This window comes from Anticarsia gemmatalis, chromosome 4 (assembly GCF_050436995.1).
Source record: "Anticarsia gemmatalis isolate Benzon Research Colony breed Stoneville strain chromosome 4, ilAntGemm2 primary, whole genome shotgun sequence".
Taxonomy (NCBI): Eukaryota; Metazoa; Arthropoda; class Insecta; order Lepidoptera; family Erebidae; genus Anticarsia; species Anticarsia gemmatalis.
The window spans coordinates 8,398,703-8,423,097 of NC_134748.1; the positions used below are offsets into that span (position 1 = coordinate 8,398,703).

Below are 24,395 nucleotides of genomic sequence, written 5' to 3' on the forward strand. Positions count from 1 at the left end.
TTGCCACACAAACAGAAGAAGCAAGTGTTCTATTATTTGTTTTTCATATTATACAGTAGTTGTTTAATTTTACACCACTATAAAATTAGTGTGGTTTTTGTTATATTAAATTTAGAACTCAATAAAAACCTCAATAACACTTTCTGTCCAAAAAGTAGTGTATAGAAAATATAAAATTGTGGTAATTTTTTTGTTGTTCATAGATATGAATGGTGGTGGGCGGGCGGAGTTCTATCAGCTTTAGGTCGAAGGTTCAGCTCGCTACTGCTAGCTCTACAGGTGGTGTTCTGCCACCCGCCGGGGCCGAACGATCCAAGGGCACTGCCAGCCACGCCGATAAGGTAGCAAACATTTGTTCACTAACACAAACATTAGCATAGCAGATCAACAGTATTATCTGTTTACACTAGCTATATAATCCAAGATTAGTTAAATGTAACGTTGGTTTAGTTTTTGTACTATCGTGTTTACTAATTTACGCTTGAATTTGGAATTGTGAAACTTTCCTATATGTTTGAAAACAAGTTGGTTAATAGATGACCAACTTGTTTTCAACACTCATTACTTTAAACCTTTCAAAAGGAATTTAAAAATTAAATGCACTTTAAGATTTTTTTCGATTTATTGGCCCATAAACGATACATTTATAGTTACAACTAATTGTAATTTGGATAGCAAATATATCTCGAGAAAAAAAACGTAAAAAAAATACGTTATAAATTGTCACAAGCAACAAAATACTAACCAACGAGTCGTATCATAATTAAACACGAATTGTCTCTTTTCCACAGGTTTCATTTCACGGAAGGCATGAAGAGTGGTGGTGGTCAAGAAGGCGAAGCTATGGTGATACAAATGATTGCTAGTTTAGCGGAAGCGCTAGAGTGTCAGTACGGACGTATTTGCACACGATTGGCGCGGGCCTTCCGACCGAGACCCGTGTCTTCCACGTCAGGCTGGAAGTGAGTATTTGAAACTTTCTTCATACAGGAATAGAGTAGTTTATGATTAGTCAGGAATCTCTCTGCCTATGAATCTATCTGATTATAGAGTCATTCGGATATGCGATCGCGACCTACCCGAGCCACTCCAGATTTCACCAATATCCCAGATTCCTGTACTCGCATACCCACCATTAACACAACTTCCCTTCAAAATTTCCGAATATTAGCTTATGTTGCCAATCCAACTTAACGTGGAATAAAGACAAAATAAAGGAGAAGAGTTAATCATCACCAGCTTTTGTTCTTTAGTCGAGACACAAGTGTCTATCATCTCGCATTAACCCGATATGTTTTCTGTACAGATGGCGCCGCGTCTGCTGCATTCCTCACATAGTGACTTTCGAGTTGTGTTTCACTTGTATCACGGTGGGACTGTGCGTACTCATCATGTACCTGACCGACAGGGAATCTGATCCGCAGTGAGTATAAACATATTTTCGAACGTTAGAAAACAATTAATATGAAGTATAGTTTTCCTTCACCGAGTTTTAAGTAGCATTTTGATATTTCAACATTGTAGTTATTAGAACTAGTCAAGTCAATTATATTTACATGTGAGTCCCGTCTTACAAAAGTTTGTGTTTCCTATCAAAACTCTTGCAATATTTACGTGAGAAGGGCATTATTAGTAGACAATAGTGTCTTCGACAAAAGTGACGTAGGGTAAGGGTAAGAGTGCAGGGTACCGCTAGGTAGTTATGCTCGTAGCCCGCGCTCGTACCACGTCGGCTCTACGACCTCGGGTCCCGTCGATCAGGCGGCGTGAAATCCAACAGGGGCTGATGATCGGCGCGTGCGCGGTGAGCGGCGCGGCGCTGCTGGCCAACCTGTACACGTGCGGCCGCGTGCTGGCCGCGCTGGCGCTGGCGCCGCGCGCCCGCCTCGCGCGCGCCACGCGCCGCCGCAACGACACCGCGCCCACGCTGGCGCTCCGCCCCGAGGTGCAGGCGCTCACGCATGTGGTACGTACAACAAACTTATTTTTCCTCACTTTATCTATTAAATAAAAATTTGGTGTACATATGCCCGATTTCCGAGGCACATTTAGCGGTAGTTTATCTATTTAAAGTGACATTTTTACATGAGCTTAAACGCTATTGAATACGTAAACTACCGCTAAATGTACCTCAGAATCCGGGGCCTAATTATATTTATGTGTTCATTGAGGAATTAAATTGAATAATGGAAACGGTAGAAATTCTTACAATAACATCCAATGTATGTGTACGAACAACAAAGAACACAACGTGCATATATCGATATTTGTAGAAGAACATTTTATACCTTACTTATAAATGTCGAATTCGTCGTCCAGGTTTCATGTCTCGACGCGTTCACCGGTCAACAGACTCGTCTAGTCGTGGTAGTGGACGCGCTAGACAGTTGCGAGCAGGAGAAGGTGCTCGCTTTGCTCAACGCGGTCCACGCGCTCTGCTCCGATCCCAAGAGCCCCTTCATATTGCTGCTGGCCATAGACCCGCATATTATTAGCAAGGTAAGATACATAGTACACTTTACCATCTAATTTTGTTATTTATCACTTAAAAAAAAATCTGATTAAACTTTGATTGTATCTAATTAACAACTCATATTATAAAGCATATAAATAAAAGTGTAAATTTTCTTTTACGAGCATCATTGAATCTTGTTACGTCTTCATCTGTGTCATTTTTGCTGTCCTTATTGTCCAATTATAGTACGTATATAACTTTAGTATAAGGTTTAGTTGTCAGTGTCTTATTAGAACTATACATTCCACACAGGTTGCTTGGATGGAGGTCAGTTAAGAACCCGTCATAGTAATATGTTTGGTGTTTAATTTTGTTAGAGTCATTGAATCGATGTTGTGCCATACTCCCCTTCTATCATGTGTTCTATATCATGGTCTTGCATGATCTGAAAATAAACGATGTCAATCTGTATTAAATGGTCATATGTGTGTTGCATGATATAAATATTTGTTATATTATGTGAAAATATTTATGTATTTATGTAAAATACGCACGTAAATATCCAAAAAATTTGTAAAGTATTGTATTATGTATTTATATACTTAAATGTGATCAAATATTATTTCTATGTATCTAAGAAACCGTTTATTTATTCTTCTTACTATTCCTAATTCTGTCGTAAAAGTATCTAAATTGTTAGAAAATTAAAACTATTTAGGAAGTCCCGTCTCCACCTCGACAATAAAAATCGTAAAATGAAAAATGTATGTGTAAATGTAAATAAATGCTTTACCCTTTTTTAAAATTGAAATAGGCGGTGGAGATAAACAGTCGTCGTGCGTTCTCTGAGAGCAACATCGGCGGGTGGGACTATCTACGCAACATGGTGCAACTGCCCTTCTACTTGCAAAACTCTGCGCTACGCCGGGTGAAAGCCGCGCAACAAACAGCTATGAGAAGGATGCAGGCGCTGGCTAACGATGACTTCTCCACGTCATTGCAAAGATCTGTGAGTGCTATACTGTATTAATGATAGATTAAAGCAATGCTAATTCGGTTACCCCTACTGATCGGAAAGTTCGTTCGTGCACGTAAGCTCGTATATAGTCGTACGTGTCCTAAAAAATAAATTGCATATAGCACTAGTTTTTGATAGATCGGCACCCAATTCATGTGCTTAAAACTTTTAATTTAATGCCTTCTTATTTGAATACCTTCATATCTTATTTGAATGCAGTACATACAGGCTACAGTATGATCTATGCTTGAAATCTTCTTACTTCCATATATTCAATAGCGTTTAAATTCATATAAAAAAAACGCTATTGAATAGATAAACTACCACCATGTACTCAGAAACCAGGGGTTAGTGAGTAAGTAAGTTAACTACTATGACGTCACCATGTATTTCGTTGTAGGTGTCAGCACGTCGCCTATCATCAACATCGGAGCTGATGTCAAGTCAGGAGCGCATCAAGGGGCAAGCAGCAAGAGAGCGGCGCCTCCGTCCGTCTGAGTCAGTAGCATCGTCCGTAGCGTCAGGCCTGCACCACCGCGGCGTGGCGGCCGGCGCGGGGGCCGCCGACCTCAACCGAGTGCTGCTCACGGATGACTACTTCAGCGATGTCAACCCGCGCAGCATGCGACGACTTATGAATGTTCTCTACGTCACAGGTTAATTCATTGCTCTGAACTTATTAACATCAAAAATCTGTATTTCCAGATGGTGTTTTAAGTCGTGCAGATGAATTTATTCCGTAAAAGGCATTTCATGCTATAAAATAGAATATAGCCGACAATATAGTGCTACACTTTTCCAAACCTCATACTACTTACTCGTAGTAACAATAAATAAAACTGACAAAAGTCCTCAAATTCAATCTCCAATTATTGAGCAACTGCTGTTATAAAAGTATGTTACTACACTGATTCTAATAAAATGTTTGTTACTCCAGGTCGTCTACTAAAAGCATTCCAAATCGAGTTCAACTGGTACCAGCTGGCGTCGTGGGTGAACTTGACCGAGCAGTGGCCGTTCCGCACATCTTGGATCATATACCACCACGAGACGTATGAGGAGCACATCGATGACTCAATGTCACTTAAGAATATTTATGAAAAGTGAGTTGGTAAATTAAATTTGTTTACATCTTGCTGTACAAATCGTTTCTACTTATGTCTTTTTTGTATGTGTCATTCCGTTGATAAATCAGCGTATCGATTTTGTTCTTAATTGTAAACATAAAAGACCGCCTTTAACAACATGACGTAAATTATACGAAACTAGCTTCTACCGGCCACTTCGTTAGCGTAAAAATATTTCCCAGAGTAAAATGTCCTGTGTGTAAATCCAGGTTATTAACATTTGTGAATCAATTTACTTGAATTCCGGTCAGTAGTTTTAGCGGAATTAATTTACAAATATCCAAAATTCCCGCTTATAAAGTTAGTATAGTAGATCTCCAAAGTAAGTTGTCATATTATTATCTTTTATTTTCAGAGTGAAACCTTTAATGCATGGTCTTCGAGAGGCCAGTACTCTTATGGAGCTAGACCGTGATGAACGTAAACTGGAGGTGTTCCTCAGCTTCCACCGCTCCACGCTGACCGCCGCAGACTTGAAAATATTCCTGCCGTTCACTATCAATCTAGATCCTTACATCAAGAAGGTCATTAAAGGTGAGAACATGAAAATTGTATTAAGTTTATCACTGTATGACTATTTAACTAATAAATATAATACAAATATGACAAAACTTAAAACCTATAAAATTTACAAAAATAGCGATAAATATCCTTGAAATATTATTTTGGTTATCTAAAGTTTACAATTTTAAGGCCAGTGTCTTAGCTTACGAAAAGGTGTCAGGTAACCGATCTGCTTCATAGGGTGACGGCAAATGTATTAAAACAACTATCAAAATTTCATGTGACAAACTATCTCATACTTATCCATAGGTGGTGAAACTGGGCCTTAACCTTTAGCAAAACCACTGGTCATTCATTACACAGTCACTGACTATCAGTTTCAAATAGGGATTACGAGAATTTTAAAGAGTTCTATCATTATGACCTGTGGCTCTTATGCAGTGTTTTCCGTAATCGAACCTTCACAATATCGTAGTCTTAGTCGGCTTAAAACTTTTGAATAGCAACTGTATGTATGATTCACAGAGGAGCAACTACAAAGCGGGGTAGAAGAGGATACAGGTGCGAGCGGTGCGGCCGGCGCTATGTGGGGCACGCAACAACATAGACAGCCGCACTCCAAACTGTTCCATAGGAAACACGTAAGTAGACACATAATTAAGTTCATTAGTTATTATAACCATTAAACAATTACGTTACAGGACTATTTTGTAAAGGTATATGTTGATGAATTCGATCATAATGTTCTCTAACTTAGTCAAGACTTCTACTACAATCGTAAACATAGATAGGTAACTTAAATAAAAGCTTTGGTATGCACGAATTATCAAGATAATAATAAATAATTCTAGGTACCTCCAATATAACGTTGTTTTATCAAACATGCCACATAGGCCTGCGGGTCACTCATTTCTTAATCCTCAATTTTGTATGCATCCATCATCTGCGAACCTTGCATACTAGGGTCTATACTAATTTATGGGACTATAGTTCGTATAGTAAGTATTTCGTAAGGTACGTAAACCGTACACCTACGTAATGATGGCGTAGGAAACAGAGTCGTTTTCATAAATAATTTAGTCGTCTCTTTAGAACAAGGTCACTGCCGAATGGAAATACATTTGTGTATAATAAATGGTTAATATATTGAGCTGGCATTGAGTATTCAGTTTTATTTATTCAAATATATTATGTAAAATATTATTATCGCTTCCTAAATTCTATCACATGTTTGATTTTTCGTGTAATCATAACAATCAGACAGGTTATGTTTAACTATTCTAACGTATAAAGATAGACAAAGTTTCACGGAAGAGACTACAGAACGTATTTTACCATTTTTTCTCATAGAATGATAGATACATTACATAATGTAAATCAGTAATTATTGGGGTGATTAGTACTTCTGTTATAGCAGATATGGAATAAGTTTAATAAATATTCTCTTGATATTTTAGCGGTCGTCGCCACCGACCCAGCCACCAGTATCGGGCCCAGTGCCTCCACAGCCAGTGTGGGTGGGCTGGACCAACACGGGCGGCGGCTTCGTGCCGCAAGCGATGCAGCCGCAACAGTTCCAACAACAGCAGTTCCAGCAACAACAACAGCCCCCGCAACAACAACCGGCACCTTCACAGAACCCATATCAAATGCTCCGAACTGCGTTCCCGGCCATGGTGTGTATAGTAACAACTTTATGCTAGTTTGATCTATTAAATATGTAAACAATTAGAATAGAATCGATCATTTTGCTGTGGAATTTTCACATTAAATAACAAAAAAATGTAAATAAAAGCAAAAGGTTTACTACCAGTCAAATCAGTTTGTAAAAAAATCTACATAGCAAAATCACAATGTATTTAATTTAATTTGACATAAAATTTAATGTCTCGGTCTATCATAAATTTTATTAAGTACATAGCATGTGCAATTTGGCTGCACCTTTTACTGGTCTTGTACTAGTAAATGGTGATATATTAATTCTCTATACTCTTAGTAAGTACCCTATTGTAAAATAAATGTGGTTTAACGCAGGTGGAGGTGGTGAACATCCGGCTGTCGACGCTGAGCGTGGAGCGCGTGTGCGAGGTGGTGCGCGCGGCGCTGGGCGCGGGCGCGGGCGGCGCCGTGCAGGCGCTGCAGCGGCACCGCGTGTGCGGGCTCGTGCTGGCCGTGTGCCGCCTCGATGACCTCGAGCCGGTCAGTACCACTTCTCCTGACCACTGCACCTTTGACGCACTGGTTAACCCTTTGACCGCCAAGCTTTAGTCGGCAAAAGTCGACAAAAATATAGCGTCGTGAGCAACTTCTGATTTGTCGAGTATAGCCGGCCGTGGCGGTCAAAGGGTTAACTCTTAACTCTATTACCCCGCCGCAATAAGAGGCTTGCGTTTTGAAGATTCGAATCCCACCCATGACAAATTTTAATATTTCAGTACACAAGCACTTGTTTTGAGTTTGGATGTTAATTTGTCTATTTTATTATGTGGTAAAAGATACATATGTTTATCAGTAGTTTAATAAACATAGTACTAACTCTGCTCTGTCTGGAATCAGAAGACCGTTTGTGTTGTCTAAAAATATTTATTTATTTATTTTGTGCTTTATTCTATATCTCAAAGGGCAAATAATAATACTCTCCATATTTTGTAGATTCTCGAGCTACCGTTTGGTGATTGGGAATTATTCAAACTGCTGATAATAAATCTGCGTGAACTCGAGGCTAACATGCCGTCAGCTGCACCCACCGTTGCAGGTAAAATAAATTTTGTTTTGTAACAATGAACACACATTGTACTTGTACACATTGAACAAATAATTGATCTCTTGAGTTGCTCAAGTCTTTTTTTATATTTATTATCCTCTATCCATTGTATTATTTTAAAATAATTTGGGTGCACCTAATCGCCGCCATAAGTAATTTTGCTCGTGTTTTATATAATCATAGGCACAACAATAATATTTTCTTCTCAACCATAACATCTTTGTATGTACTAACTATAGAATCGATTTACAGTACTATCCGAGAAACCAGCTGAAGTGGAACTGGATTCAGCTAAGCCTCGAGCCGCGATGGAACATCAGCGCAGCCGCCCCTCCAACGTCGAAAAACAGGTCAGCTATTTACATCAATACAATTTACTTCAATACATTACAATAACTAGAACATTGAAGTTGATAAAATGTTATTACTATATTAAATTGATATAAATGATATATTTCACAGCCATACGCGGAATATCAGGTGATTATTAGTAGAATACGTAGTGCACTTGATATTTATACACGTAGAACGCATTCATTGCACGAACACGACATACCTACACAAGTATATTGATTGTTCATTATTTATAAACTGGGCCATTTTCACAGTTCATAAATAAGTGTTAGGTAACTTTATTGCTGAATAAAATTACAATAAATATAGGACTGTAACTGTCAAATGAGCATCTGATGAGCTGTTTCATAGATATTTGGAAGTGGTGATGCAGGGCCCAAGTGTCAAGAAATGCCAGTTTTTTTTTAAATACTAAGTGGAATCGAATGGACCTTATCTATATATATATAAAAATGAATTGCTGTTCGTTAGTCTCGCCAAAACTCGTGATTTTGGTCTTGAATTATTTGTGAAAGTCCAGAGAAGGTGTAAAAGGTGAATAAATTTGAAAATCCGCGGTATTAAATAAAAACAAGAAAGCGTGAGCGGAGCTGCGTGGGTCAGCTAGTTCCTTAATAAAAATATACTTAATTATTTACAAATGACTTACAGCATCGACATAAATCGGAGATCATTATTTTTATATCGTTACTGTTACTTGCACAAATAAACACTTTGTTTTTTTATAAAGTCCCTGAATATGTTCTCACTTAATGTTTGTTTTAGTTGTTAATTTGGTGAATGGGTATGCATAGATTTTATTAATGTAAGAACGTTGCAATATAGAATTTATAAAACACTAAAAGATTTTGTGTCGAGGGTTGTAGATTCTGGTAATTATGTAATTTTGTAGCATTAACCATACTGTTTTGATAATATTTGATGCCCATTTTATGCCCATTGTGGATATCGTAAATAACTAAACGTGTCCTAATTATTACGTGTATGTTTAACGCCCGGCAAGTTTTTAATCGTCAATATGACGTTGGCAGGTAACGCTCGAGGAACAAATGATCTGCGGCGCACTTCAAACGCTAAACGAGGAGGCGCTGGAGGACGTCCTGCAGTCGGAGCCCCCCTCCCACCCAGGTGAGCCCCTCCGCACCATCCGCGAGTACCCGCCGCCCTCCCCCGTCCTCGACGGCCCCGCTCTCCTCGCCGACCCGCACCCCTCTCCCCCCGCATCCGACGAGGAGCTGGAGCCGCGCCGCGACCACGTCGTCGTCAACTTCACCGATGATGTCTTCATGTAGATACATTCGTTCGTGTCGCGGACGAACCGTTCTGATCTCAGTCAGCGAGCTGCGGATCGACTCCGAACCGCCTTTATCGAGCGAACCGATAGTCGTTCGTGCGAGTCGTTCACATTACTTAATGTTATATTTCTTAAATATGGTAAAACTCTAAATGTGCTCACGAGATGAGCCTAATGTGGCATAAGATTATAATCTACGCCAAAGATTAATGAATTGCAGTTTTTTTAATGAATAGCGCATTTATGTACTTATTTATTAATGTGGCAAAGTTTTACTTAGTCTGCTAACACGCATCTTTCCAGTACAAAAAGTTGATGCCTCAATGTATGTGATTGTACATATTAGTTTGTATACATTTTGTTTTATGTTTTGCTCTCGCATTCGTCACTGTATTCGCACTTGAAGCCAGTTAACATATTTGACGCTATTATATTGACTGTCAAAATAAAATGTGATTACAATGATTGTAACACAAAAATGTGAATGTTTTTGCCCTCAACTAAGGCAATAAATGTAATTGAAAGTATTGCTTATTTCTCACTATGTTTATTAGATTAATTTTAGTATTATTTATTCGAATATAGTATAGAAATGAATTTGTATGAACAAATCGAATGTTGCTTGATTGATTATGCTTCATTAGTAGCTGTACACAAACTTTTAATTTATTGAAATCATTATTTATGCTCCTGTATTACTAATGTTATTTGAAACAAATTTACGAAAAGCATTTCTAAACAGATATAATATAAACTGCACACAGCACAAATACACAATATTCAGAAATATGGTTTAGGATACAGCTGTCAGTTAAATGAATATTTATTTCTTAACTTAACATTCCAATACAACATGCCATTTTAATATTAGTATTTATAGGCTGTGTATTTTATACTCCATTATTCATACATCGTTATACTACTCATCACATTTTATTAACAAACAGTTGAGTTTCTTTGTTAATAAATTGGTGCCGGCCACCACTTGTATTAAACAAGTGTTTGATTGAAGATTATATTTATTACAAAATGTGAATATTAGGGTCATAATTGAAGGCTTTTAAATTTTTTATTTGTTTGTCTGTCTGGCTGTTTGTACGCGCATCATGCTTTAAAGTAGTGTTGTGCAGTTGCTTCATAAAAATATGCAATAAATAATACAATCCTTCCTGAAAAAAATCCCAGAAAATATCTTTGACGATTTTTAGTCCCCATTTATATAAATAATTAAGTGCAAACGATCGCGCGCTCCCTCTTTTAAGTCTATTAAGCAAACCAACTGTCTGGGATGTAAAACGTGCAAGTGCGTGCGATTTTAGTCAAATACGCGCGCATTCGCGCAACTCCAATCCGAATTATAATTTATTATATTATTATTCCAGTTTTCTGATTGTTAATAGAATGTGATAAGTCTAGCCTGTGGTGCCATGAAAATACATACTATACAAGATAATTTTTTTAGTGTTTAGAGGTTGTGTCATGTAAAATAAAAATTCAATGTGTATAAAATTTTACAGCAAAATATTATGTAATATTTTTGTGAACGTAGGTATAATATACTTAAATTATAATTTTAATCCGAAATCGTTCATTGTTGTAACCTATGTAGTGACTGTTATAACATTGTTATTATAATAATTCTTTACATATCGATAGCCCTAGAGACTGTAGCAATTACATTCAGTAGATAGAGATTTAAACATTGTAAGCTTAAGGTATTTCAATTGTGATATTAGAGTTGGGAGCCGGAGGTCCCTTTAACTACTAGTTCCGACCACATGTATCATTCCTTCTTCTAGTAGTAAAGTTTTCACTATTTACATAAAAATAAATATACAACAGTTACAGAACGTAGTTTGATTTCTAGCTCCCGTTATTTTTTAGGTTTAACCGTGGACGACTCGCTCGGGATCCGACCCGCTCCATTCTCCCGTCACCGTACCCGCCACTCCAGATCTCCGCTCCCGAACCGGATCTCGCACAAACGATTCCAATTCGCCGAGTTGATAACCGTAGTATCTATTTCAGACGAGGAGAGCACGCTGCAGCTGCGGTTACCGGCCTCCGCGAGCGCCACCCCGGCGGGGAGCCCGCGGATGCTACGTCGCGATCCCTCTATACTCAAAGGTGGGGGCTCGTTCCGCTCGCGTCGCGTGCCCGGCGACCCGCCGGCCGTCACCTTTAACGTGGAGAACGAGGAGGATTCAGATTCCGACGGACAGATCACGTTCAGCGCGAGACCGCGAGCGGCCGCGCCCGCCGCCCCGCGCAGTCGGCCCTCGTCCCTGCTCGTGGCGCCCGAGGACGCGCCCGACGCGGCGCCGCTGGCCACGCGCTCGCGGTCCGTGGAGGACTCCACGCGCACCGGATCGCCCATCGTCGACCTCAAGCTGCGGGGCCTGCGCCGCACCGCCGAGATCCTGCGCAAAGTGAGCTCCGCCGAGCGCCTGTCGCGCCTGCGGGACAAGATCATGTCGCGCGGCGGCGGCTCCCGCGAGCGCAGTCCGCCGCGCGACGAGCCCAGCGACGACGAGTCCGCGCCGCTCGTGTCGCCGCCCGAGCCCGCGCCGGCCGCGCCGCGCCCGGGCCGCCCGGCCTCGCCGTCGCCGCCCTCGGACTCGACGCTGGCGGGCGCCGAGGGCGGCTCGCCGAGCCCCGGCGACGCGACGGCGAGCGCGGAGCTGTCGCCGCGCTCGGACGTGACGGAGCTGGAGTCGCCGCGGGACGCGGGCGCCGCCTTCGACCTGCTGCCGGCCGACAAGCGCGCGGAGGGCGGCGCGCGGGCGGCGCGGCGCGAGGACAGCGGCGCGTCGCTGGGCGACATGATCGAGCCCTACAACCTGCGGCTGCTGGCGCACGGCACGTCGGACGGCGCGCGCGCGCTGTGGCGCCAGGACGCGCTGGACTCGGGCCCGCCGTGGCCGTGGGACGAGCCCGACTCGGCGGTGTGACTCGGCTCGTCTCGTCCGAAGACCGCTTTCGCAGCTAGCTCGGCGGGCGCGCCGCTCGCTAGTTTTGATTTGCGTCGACGACGGTTCGAGGCGTCCGCGTCGCTCGGGAGAGAGACCTTCGGGTCGGTGTATCCGATTGGAAGCTTATCTTTTCGTGGGCTTGGCCTAATTTTACTGTAGTTAGGAAAATAATTTAGATGAAATGACAGACACCATCCGAACCGGCGGCATAGATTGACATTGTTGTTAAAAATTAGTTCCTTGACAAATATACTGCATTTAATTGTAACGATTGACCTTATCACTGTGTAATGTAATGACTTAATTTCATCTCATGAATATTTGTTCCCGATGAACTAGGATCGTGAATTATCCTACTTAATGATGTTTGCTGAGATAATAAATAAAACCATAATTCGCTATTAACATTATTTACCTTTTACATAAACAACTACAAAACAAAAGATGATCGTAGTGTGCATGTCACGTAATACTTTATTGTTTACAATATTATTGGCAAGTAATCACATTCAATCTTACATCATTAGTAAAAATGGATGATTGCTCCCAGACATTTTCATTAATTAATCATTTGGATAATGAGACACAATAGAGAGCATTATTCAGATAACATCAATAAACATTTGATTAAGAAATAAATGAGATGGATACAGCTCATTTATTTTGGATTTCTTTATCTACAATAATATTAAACAAATCAAACATAATTTTATTGCCGGGACAAGCAATAATGCTAATTTAATATCAACGACAAACTAAATTTTAGAGATCACAAACTAGGTATACATTATACTCCAGCATTACACTGGTATCTACAGTTGCCGATATATACATTGGGTTAAAACTTACAAACAAAATAAAATATGAAGAATAGTTATGGGATGTGCAAAAGAATTAATACAAACTATATAACTGGAAATAATCTCAGGAATAGCCTCGTTAATTGTGCCTAATGTTTGTATTGTTCATATTCATTGCTATTAAGCCTAGAAAATGACGTTATATCTAACTCTTCATAATAAAAAATAGGAATGTTCAAATAAATATTTAATAAAAACACCAATAAATTTTAAATTATCAAAACAAAATTATAAATGATTTTTATTGGATTTCAACATTGTTGCGGCGTATTATGGTAATAAAATTTTATAGGAAACAATACACTATTATAGATAATAATAGACGTTTCGTTGTAAGTGGCTATTATAGTTTTTACAAAAGATGTAAGTCACTACTGCTCGTTTACAACTAGGGAATAACACGAGTTACTTTCTTACTATACACAATAAAAGCAACTTTGTGCAACACGAAATACATACGAAATTCACCGATCGATTAAATTATGCAAGAATAATCTCCAAAGTATTTATAATATCTTTCGCTCCGATGAGAATCGATATTTACATTGCGCAGGAAAGATTCGATCACAATCAGCTTCTCGATCGTAACGAGCGTTCCACAGACTCGACCGGAAAGACTCGACGACGGGATTTCGACCGCCACGCGCGATACCTATATGACTCTTATTTTACTGAGATTGACGGTGCCGTCCTCGATCGATTTATCGGGCGGCTCGGGGGAGTCGGGGCGCGGCTCGCTCCTGTTGTCGAGGTCGAGGCGCTCGAGGCGCTCCAGGCGCTCGGCGGCGTCCTCGGCGTCTTCGGGCTTGTCGCCGGGCGCGGCGGCGGGCGGCGCCGTGAGCGCGCTCCACCAGCCCGACAGCGCGCCGCGCGCCTGCGACAGCGCGCCGCCCACCGCGCGCGACGTCGTGGCCACCGCGCGCCCCGTGCTGGCCACCGCCGCCGTCACCTTGCGCCCGCCCTCCGTCGTCGACATCGTGCTGCACACACACACACACTCGCGGTCAGTCGGCTCACGCCGGATATACGACATTGTGAAAGATTAATCTAGTAATAATACGTTAGGTAATAAACACTCACTGAGCGAACTTCAACTTCATGTCGGCGACGGACAGCTGACCGGAGAAGGGATGTAAAGGCATCAGATTTAGGAAGGCTTCTATTTCTCCGTTGTTTGTGGCCTCCGACCACTGCTGATACGCAGGAGTTAATTTGAAGGCGATCATAAATTGAGAATTGTACGAGTCGATCTCGCGGCTGCCTTCTGTAAACAGAATGAGCGGTTGCATTATGTGATGATGTAAATACGAATAATAACGATGACACAATCGTGTCGGCTAATAAAATAAGAAATGTAAAAAATTTCAATGTTACCCAGAGGGAAAAAGTTACCTGGTAGCAGAGATGTTCTTAGAAGATAAATTAAGTAACTTGCGAACTGTTCCCTTATCCACGCGTCGCCCTGTGTGGGACCGTGACGTACTACATGGTCGGCAAAGCGCAAATCCTCCGTGCCTAGAGCTAACTGCCGCCTTAACGCCATGTCGGCCGTTTCTATTCTCATTTCATTCAACTCTACTAATACGTCAAATAGCTGTCTCTTTTGTTTGAATAACACATTAGATGCTCCGACAACAAACCCTTTCACAGCAGGATCAGACAAAAGATCTAGGTACTGTAGAGATAAATATGGGAGGCAGAGATAGCCATCTTCGAATAAAGGAAGAGGAATGCCACATTCAGTTTGGTCGATTTGTCCAATGAGATTATGTAAGCCATCTACACTCATGTCTCTGGCCATGGTTGGGCTTTGCTGTGCTTCTGTTAAACCTTTTTGAGGTTTACATTTCTCTCCAATACTATGGCACTTTTCCCTCGTGCCTGATATATCTTGCCTATCTACAACATCTGTCAGTAAAGTCTCATCAAAACTCTGCCGACTGACACGATCTTTTTCTTCTAACAAATTGCCCGTCTCTTTAGGTGACAGTTCCTCAATTTGGCTGGTGCCATTGTGTAAATTTCCAATTGTTTCTTGTGCTATTTCTGCAGTGCAATCTGTAATATCCTGATTTCTGTTATCAGTTATCACAGCAGGAACGGGTGACAATGGCCGGGATAGACTAAAAACAGATATGTCTTATTATTATATTTATGCACAATAAAGCATCAATAAATCCAACTGCAATTAATATTGGAAATTATTTAATCCACACAAAATTACTTACACAACATTTGCAGCACGTGATAGACCACTTTCTAAACAATGTGGTAATAAAGATACAAGTGTCAATAGAGCATTAGATAGCGGCCCAGCCGGAGCACCATAGATAAGAACTTTACGCCTCAACAACATCAATTTAAACAATAACAATGCTTTGTGCCTCCAATTTTCTACTAATCTCTGAACTGATAACCCTGAAAAGTTATTGGAATCAAATTATTTTCTGTCTATAGGTATAAATATTATTTATTTATTTAAATACTTTCAAAATTTAAATTACATGCAAGAGTAATCATAAAAGATTCAGATTAAATACAACATACCTTCAACTATTTGATCCATTTGAACTGGACAACTATTTAAATGATTGTAGGCATCTTCAAGCAATTTTGTTTGTGAAAAGTCGCCTTGTAAAAACCAAGCTCGCACCACCAGCTCCAACTTGACTGCCAGACGACCAAACAATGGCGCTCGACACACAACACATACACTTTTTTGTACTGAGCTGCGTGTCATGTCCTCCGTTTTCTGCACTACTTGCTGAAAAACCATTCATTTTATTCACTTTTAAAAATGATGAGATGCATTGAAAAACCAACCATTTCAAAGGCTAATCTTTCACTCTTTATCTATTGTCTATGTCAACATAACACACTTTTATTTGGGCACTAAATAGCCTATTGCCAGGTTTAAATTAAGTTGTTGATATAATGCTCAATAAAATAGACACTGCTAATTAACTGCAAACTGTACAATTCTTGGCATTTTAATTAGTTGTTGGTTTTTTACAGTAATGTAACTGTTATTAGAATAATTAACAAAGCAAATTTGAATCATCCTTTTTTATTATTAACACATAACATTACAGTTTTATGGTTAGGCTTTACTACAAAAACTAAAGAAGTGATACAAAAGGCATTTGGCAACAAGAATGTGTAATATCCTGTATTGTTCATTTTTATTCTTGAGATCAAGTTAGTTAAAGCAAATAATAGTCAATTATTTTACCTCTACAGGAATTTGTCTGAAACATGATACTCCGTATACTGTGTGCGCAGGTTCAGTTAACCCAGGTAGATTGAAAAATATAGTATCAGACAAATAATTGTGAGAGCCATCTGGTAGAGCCAATGCAGGTAAATGTCGCCATGCTGCTGGCAGTTCTGTTGGCTGTCCAGGTACTAGCTCAGGATAGCAATGTTCCACCTAAAATACAATTGATTATTATTATAGTTAAAGCCGAAAGATCTAACAACAATACACCTACACTGTACCACGTAATTTAATAATTACGACAAATTACTAATATATGGTTCGTTGTTTAGAACAGAACATTAATAAATATTAATTTTCGAAGATTTCGAAACTACAGCTGCTTTCTCCACTTACTTTTTTCAAAATCATTTTATCGATTGATGAAAGTAATGACGCCTACTTACTTGGCATCCTTTTTTATGATGGAATCCCACCACTATGATGTTAAGAACAGGCTCGTTTATAACCGACATTATGATTGTTTATTCACATTTCAGTTCATTTCAAATATCATATTGAAATTTGTATTATTTATTGAGTTTTACATCACGTATTTCAATTCTTGTCCTTTTGCACCCCATAGATTTGACATCAGTGACGTTTCGATGTGACGTTTTTTTATTTTGATTAACAGATAATAAAACTCTCATGATTTAGCATTAGAGCTCTGACGGAGCAAGAAGAAATTTGGGTAACATTATACAACTAATTTTGGGTCACATTGTACTTTTGAAAATCTTTTGCGTATAAATAAATAACCATAATCTAGTTACATAAATAATTATCTAATATCAATAGAAATGATATTTAGTATCGCGAGAAAATTAAATTATAAAACTTAAGATTCTCGCGGGATTAGTCAATTAGTCGATATTAATGTACTTATAAGCTACATAGACTATCTACTTCAAATTATAAAAGGTATATAGGTATCATGAAAATAGCAAATAAACTGTATATTAAAAGTAGCTTGTAATAGTTTAACAAAAACAAACCGTATTAATTATATTTGCAGAGAAAAGCAGGAAAGAGCATTTCATAACCTACTTGAGTGTGCAACACAGGTGTTTACCAAAGCTCTACAAACAGCTGTTATAATTTGTTGCAGAATTGAACTGCTAGAGTGACCCCAACAAAGATCTAGATATCGATAAACTTGGCTGTTTAACAATTTCTCTTGCATGTCATATATCGCAAGTCGGAAATGAAAACAAGATGAAACATTATGGTTGCAAATTTGAAGAAAAATAATCGTAGAGTGATTGTAGATCTATAGTTAGGCTATAAAGTTTATTTTTAACCACAAAGTAGTAATTATTTTGTGATTTATCAGTTCATCTTTTGATGAAATCGATTTGTGAATGAGTGTTTTTAAATCTCTAATGTATTTTAAATAACTATATATCTGTGAATAAACTAGTACTGTTGTAATTTTGGATTATTTCAGTTTAAATTTCGTCGCCATTTTCGTACTTGGTGCTGTGAAACTTTTGGTTTTGTAATAAAATAAATTGTGTGATTGTGATCACAATAAATACGTAACGGTGGAATTTTTAAGTGAACATTCTTGTAGTTGCTGTAACATGGTTGGACTTTACTTCGTCTCTAAGGTTAGAACTATTTACTTTACTTCTGATCATTGCATTATTTACTTGTGATTTTTCTTTGTAGAATGTTAAATAGTATAAATTAATGTAATTGTGCCTAGAATATTAACTAATCTGTTGAGGATCAAAGGACGGAATACTGATTAACTTTATATTTTCAAAACTTATTCAATTGTAAATGTTCATCTGACATTTAGCCCTGACAACAATATTCTTGATCAATTTGTTGCTAACAGTGATTAACTCTGTGACCCAATCTTGAACTTTCTTTTGGTAACTACAAACATAATTTATAAAACCTACTAAACATCGTACTTTTGTTGTTATTGTTTACATTTTTGGAGTGGTATTTTTGTAAACAATCTTGAATTCAGTTGCCAGTGTTGCCTATCATGAACATTATTCACAGTATTTGTTCTCATTTATTTCCTACTTTCATTAGACATCAAAACTTAAACTCTTGAATTACTGGCATGACTGTGGGTCCCCAATAAACCACATTGTGAACCAACTTTATAACATATTTATTGATAAAATTTAACTGAACATCATAATATAGCCAATAAATCACTTTGAAATGTAGTTAGATATAATATTTAAGTATGTTACCTCATAAATCTTATAAAATGTGGTATTTTAACTGTCAGGTGTATCAGTGAGACATAACAAGATGGGTTCCAATATTTTTTGTAGATGATAGAAGAGAATGCTGTAAAGAAGTTTTGGAACTTAAACTGACACATATTTATCCTCAATATTGATTCATTTTGGTTTCATCAATCGAACATTATATCTTAATAATATTAGTAGTCAAACATAAATCATAACTACTAGTCATACACTTGTTATATTAATACCAGGTGATGATTGATTCAAAGTATTTAAAATTTCTACAAACTTTTCCTTTTGTTATAATTCTACAGTAAGTTAAGGCCATACTTCTTATTTTTGAATAGGTTGATAAAATCATTAGGCATATTAATTTTCTTATGTTTTCTCTGATTATTCTTGTTCCTTGCCATTATGTTACATTGGTATTCAAAGTATCATAAACTAAACTTATTGATTGACAATTATAATGATGTCATACATACACCCAACAGTGACACATTTGCTTTCAGAAAGGCAATTGTAAAGGATTAATAGGTCTTTTGAGCATTGTTTGTATTGTGTTGCGGATGAACTTTATTATCTAAATACTTTCATAATAAGTGAAAGTTGTAATTTAAGCTGAGGACTCTTTTTTGCATTCCTAATGTTATGTCCATACATTGGAACCCAGTATAAACAGTAGAAACAAGCTATGTAATTTGAAGACTCCATATACCATAAAAAGCGACGTCAAGCCGACGATGTCCATGTATGACACGAATACACGACTACAGCGACATCGCTCTGTAGCATTGCGTAAAATAATACGCGTAGCCACCGTAGCAGGAGCAAGTTTCTTTCTGTCTCGTGTCTAAGCCGCGAGAACGATTACATTAACATATAAAAAATATACTACCTAGCTTTTGTCCGAGGTGTCGCGAGCGTGATTTTTGTTTTTGTGATAATATTGGATGATGTTTCCTGAAATAAAAATCTATCGTGTAGCCAAATTTAGGTTAAGGTAGTTCAGCTACTCTGTAGCTGACAAATAATACCTTCAATTTATAATAATTGTAGTACTGTTTTTCTGACTATGGATTGATAAGACGGAGATTAATTTCAATGTTATGATGGGGAAATCTCCGATATTATGTTACGTAAATGCGAATTACGTAGAGACAAAGCATAGCTTCTTTATAAAACGTCTCTGAATTCTGGAAGTCATAGTTGACCTTCGAAACGCTCCGAACGAGTGAGTTCGATGTTTTATTTGTGAAGTGTGCACACGCTCCGCTCGTGTTCCATACCTGCTCTATTCCGTTATTCCCTGAGGACAGTATTATATTCGCTGCTCTTTGCGCTTCTTTCATACATTACGCCTTGCGGATAGGTAAGACAGAGACATACGACTCTATTCAAATTATATATTCGAAAAGTAAACGGTAGGTTGTACACGTTAATGTGGAATGTATTAAACCGATAAAATACCGCTCTAATAAGTTTCATTCGCCAGCTAGGTAGTTAGCTAGCGATATTTTCCATTAAAAACAAGACGAATATAGTGACACTTGAAGTTAAAAATAAATGGAATTTTACAGTTCGGTATGCTTTAGGTCTACAAAGTTAATGTGACGCATCTTCTCGGCACATTCATTATAGTAGCAACATATAATAGACATTTAAGTGTGATACTGACACACTTCAGTGTAGGTATAATAAGTTGGTTATCATTAATGTTTTAAAGGCAGACTGGTTTTAATGTACAGCAAATATTTTAATTATCATTTACACCTGTTGCTGTTGGCCAATGAAACCTGTTTTAAGCGAATTTTTCTTTTTTTTACAGGATTCGAAGGAGTGCTATATAGATCCGCAGGCATGACGGAAAAGGTGTTGTACCCAAGTGAGTTCATATTATAACTGTTTAAAATATAAATAAGTAAAATATAAATTTAACCAATTATGGACCCAATGTTGAACAAGGGTCTTCCTGAGGGAGGGGCTAGGGCTTGTTTTTCATAAGTTAAGATACCATGCTAAATAATAGGTAGGTACCTACGTAAAATCTTTTTAATAAATCCGGAAGCGTTTTGGCAAGTGTTTTTGTGTCATTGGCTGAAAACGAAATTGTTATGTGTTTTTAAAATACAAGTGTATGTACTTACGTGTAAAGTAGCTACTAGGGGGGGTCACGTGACGATGACGTCATAGACGAGCAGTCACCAGATCAATAAGGACTCGAGGTCATTCCAGTCTGGCCCGACGAATACGCTACCGCGCCTTTTACAGATACATACGACCGGCGGCAGATTTAATATGTTACCTCTTTACCTTTACTTATTGCGCTAACTATTATGATACCTACATGTTTAATCGTGATTGACTGCGGTAAATACTGATTCAGTTAAGAATCATCGGTCCGTCCATGTATTATAACTCTACGTAATCTTGTCTGATTCAAAGTAAACCAGCTAAGCCTAACGCAGTGCCAAATGAGATCATAAAGTGTCATTCACCCCTAGAACTAAGGAACCGCTTCTTGATGTGCACTGCAGACCGCTGCCATTTAAAATGAAAGTTTTCAATGCCATTGCCTGCCGTCATGTTTAATTTACTCGCTTCATTCTCGTAGTTACAAATTTTGCTACCTATACACCTGATGACGTAGGTGTAGACGATCAATAAAGCTTGAACGCAAAAGATGTTATTGCGAATGTAACATCTAAATTATTTCTGTGAAGTCTCTACGTAAAGCAATATTGCACATGTGCAAATAAATTAGTAGGTATCTCTCCATACACATAAAAGGTCATCTCTTCAAGGTTAGAGTGTATAAAGCGATTCAATAAGACAATATCAAGTATAGGTGCGATGTCTCTGGCGAGATCTGTCTGTGCGGCCGGCAGTTACGTGTGCACGGGTGGGGTAGGAGCGGAGGGGCGCGGCGCGAGGTGCATGTGCCTTGCATCGGTTGACGCATCGCGGTTGAATCCCCACATAGGACGCGAGGAAGTATGTAAAAAGGTGTACATAAGACGTGGATCGATGTCGGAGCCGACACCCACCTCCTACTGCACATACTTAAACTAATGACTGCCTTTAAATACAGATGCTTAGAGCTAAATAAAATGTAATAAATACAAAGGTATTGTTGTTTATTGAACATATTTAAAATGATATTTGTGTATGACACCCTAAAATTGAATAGGTATTTATCGGAAAAATCAGTTGAGGAAGTCAATTAAGAAGTGAGTGAGCTATTACAACCATTTTGTTTTCTCAAAGTTGACATTTAACATTTTATAGAGATTGTTTTTAAGAAGAACATGAAAAATCTTTAACACTCGAGCCACCGCACATGCGCGCTTCGGTGACCTTGACGATTTGTGACGAACTAGGTAGAGACAAACCTAAGCCCATAACTCATTTTCTTCTGAATTTTTCATCACTTTTATTCCACAGTAGGCAGCGGATGAAACACGACTAAATGTTGACCCTAGGGTAAACAAATCCAATTTAAAATTGGCGTGTGCTGTAAATTGTAATAGTAAAGTATTTTTGGACTACGAGAACTGTCATATCGTTAGTCTAGCTCTAGCGAGAGCAGTTTGTTTGCACCAAGCAATGGCGCCTATCTTAAAATAAACGAATGGCGTCTGCGTTGTTGCCACGTTTACCTTTGCGTTTACGATTAATTCGCAGTGTGAATGTGGCGTTGAGTTGCACTGCACCCGCCAAACTTATTCACAATCCATTCTAATTTAAATCTCATGTTAACTCGCTCACGCTAGCACTATCTACACGACTACGCAACATAATGAAAAGGATAGAATGAACTGCGAACTGACATTGATGTTGAGTCGATTCGTATTATGTGCAAATAATGATTTTGTTACTTTGCATGGTACTAGCTATTAAACAAGAATTATTGTAATTTTCTACAAAATAGTGAGAGTCACATAATTAATAATGATTATCATTACATTACAATATAAACACTTATACACTTGAGTAAATATTGTTAAGCGCTAAGTCACGCATGTAAGCAAGATCTAAGAGCGCTCGTAGCGGCATTCTGTTTCAAGGTTATAATGTTTGGCATGGTTATTTTGAAATTGTGTATTCTTAAAACAGCTAGAACGTAAGCATGATGATAAAGTGGTAACTCATAATAGGGCCACTGAACTGGGCGCTGCTATACGAGTGAAACCCGGTCTGCTTGAGGTCAATGAACTGTTCATTTCGCTGCATCCGTTGCAAATACTGCGCGGCGCATCGATGCCGCCACCAATTCTGTCGACTGAATATACCACTTTTTCATTGGACTAACTAAAAAAAGTGGTCTGGATTTCAAAGAAACTACAACTGAGGTTGACTTGCCAATAGAAAGTTGTGCGGCATTATAATTACTGCGTTCCGTTGTTATGATGAATGTTATGCCAACAGACTTTAAAATCATGATGCGAACTACTTGTCCTTCAGTATTTGCTCAAGCTTGTAAATGTTAATTTCTAAAGGTAGGTACCTAGTTACCTACATATCGCACCCCCGGTGCAACACTGTCACTTTTGTAAAAAAATTCAAATCTATAGATATCTTATTAAAGTCATTGTTGTGTGAGGTGTCAATTATTTAAAAGCTTCTCCTGAGAAACTAAATTTTTGCATAAGTGACAGTATTGCACCGGGGGTGCGATATACTTTAAATTTTATTTATAACTGGGTTATCTTTATAGTTCGTGTGGGTGATTTTTGTAAAACAAGTAGCCCATGAGCTGCCAATTTTAAAGTCTTCATTTATATGCTTAGAACTAAATATATCAGTGCTTCATTTAATGACAAACCAAGCTTGTACTTAGGCCTTGCCAAATTTTTACGAAGAGTGGGGACAAACTGCGTCAAATCTGTCAAGCAGTTTAGGTGAAAGCGAGTATAGATACAGGCAGGTAGAGCTACCGAAATTCGTATTAAAATATTAATTTGTACTAGCATGTGGACACGTACTCCGGTATTAGTTATCACCACGATTGGAGACGAAAGAACAATTAAAGACGAAACTAGTTTCCGCCAAAATAGGAAATCATCAACTCATCGCTATCGTGGCTAGTATTGACTAAGAAATGCAATCTTGATCTCGCAAGATCGATATTCGTTCCACGTTTTGTGGTTTGGGCACGAGACCTCACCAGATTGCGAGATTAAGCGGAGCAGTATAAAGACTTGCTTTAACGTCAATTTCTTCAACTTGCGCGTATTAGACCTATCGTTTTTAACGAAAAACCATTCAACCCACAGGATATTTGGCCTGAAAAGTTAACTTAGCACTAATATTTAGATCTCCATTCTTTTGCGGCGAAGCCCATCACAGCCAAGCATAGGTTTTGTATTGAACTTGGCACTCTTTTTTACATTTATGTTTTTATATCACATGTCATCCATAATCTCCAAAAACATACATTTTTACGGGTAATTAAAACATAATGATTGGACACTGAAATTTCTTACAATTGTCAGTAAGAGCTATAATAAGTATTACAGTAAGACCAACGTGAGAAGTTTTAAAAAGACAAAATAAGTAAATGACGCACCAT

General features: G+C 38.5%; 3 protein-coding genes across 10 annotated transcripts in view; 2 read left to right on the forward strand and 1 right to left on the reverse strand.

The window, feature by feature from the left end:
• Positions 1-12,889, forward strand: part of Arms (Ankyrin repeat-rich membrane spanning) — a 39,345-nt gene extending 26,456 nt beyond the window's left edge. For 5 of the 6 annotated variants that reach the window (XM_076113560.1, XM_076113563.1, XM_076113562.1 and 2 more), the window contains exons 11-27: positions 204-341; positions 792-962; positions 1,307-1,423; positions 1,762-1,966; positions 2,320-2,499; positions 3,270-3,464; positions 3,874-4,129; positions 4,411-4,576; positions 4,956-5,134; positions 5,630-5,745; positions 6,562-6,780; positions 7,139-7,303; positions 7,757-7,859; positions 8,121-8,218; positions 8,331-8,348; positions 9,254-9,350; positions 11,545-12,889. In XM_076113560.1, coding sequence (XP_075969675.1) covers positions 204-341; positions 792-962; positions 1,307-1,423; positions 1,762-1,966; positions 2,320-2,499; positions 3,270-3,464; positions 3,874-4,129; positions 4,411-4,576; positions 4,956-5,134; positions 5,630-5,745; positions 6,562-6,780; positions 7,139-7,303; positions 7,757-7,859; positions 8,121-8,218; positions 8,331-8,348; positions 9,254-9,350; positions 11,545-12,467 — 3,346 coding nt within the window. In that variant the 3' untranslated portion in view covers positions 12,468-12,889. The remainder of the gene's footprint in view (positions 1-203; positions 342-791; positions 963-1,306; positions 1,424-1,761; positions 1,967-2,319; positions 2,500-3,269; positions 3,465-3,873; positions 4,130-4,410; positions 4,577-4,955; positions 5,135-5,629; positions 5,746-6,561; positions 6,781-7,138; positions 7,304-7,756; positions 7,860-8,120; positions 8,219-8,330; positions 8,349-9,253; positions 9,351-11,544) is intronic. The other variant, XM_076113559.1, reaches the window with a different exon arrangement.
• LOC142972445 (late secretory pathway protein AVL9 homolog) lies at positions 12,883-17,220 on the reverse strand. Its single transcript, XM_076113565.1, has 7 exons — positions 17,012-17,220; positions 16,581-16,778; positions 15,896-16,112; positions 15,577-15,766; positions 14,741-15,471; positions 14,429-14,612; positions 12,883-14,328 (listed from the first exon to the last, which is right to left on the reverse strand). The coding sequence occupies exons 1-7, from the start codon at positions 17,078-17,080 to the stop codon at positions 14,001-14,003; spliced, it is 1,917 nt and encodes a 638-aa protein (XP_075969680.1). The 5' UTR covers positions 17,081-17,220; the 3' UTR covers positions 12,883-14,000.
• A 568-nt stretch (positions 17,221-17,788) lies between these two features.
• Positions 17,789-24,395, forward strand: part of LOC142972460 (serine/threonine-protein kinase tousled-like 2) — a 36,074-nt gene continuing 29,467 nt past the window's right edge. Inside the window, exons 1-2 of one of the 3 annotated variants that reach the window (XM_076113607.1) lie at positions 17,789-18,217; positions 20,652-20,708. In XM_076113607.1, the coding sequence (XP_075969722.1) occupies positions 20,684-20,708 (25 nt within the window). In that variant the 5' untranslated portion in view covers positions 17,789-18,217; positions 20,652-20,683. The remainder of the gene's footprint in view (positions 18,218-20,651; positions 20,709-24,395) is intronic. The other 2 variants (XM_076113609.1, XM_076113611.1) reach the window with 2 other exon arrangements.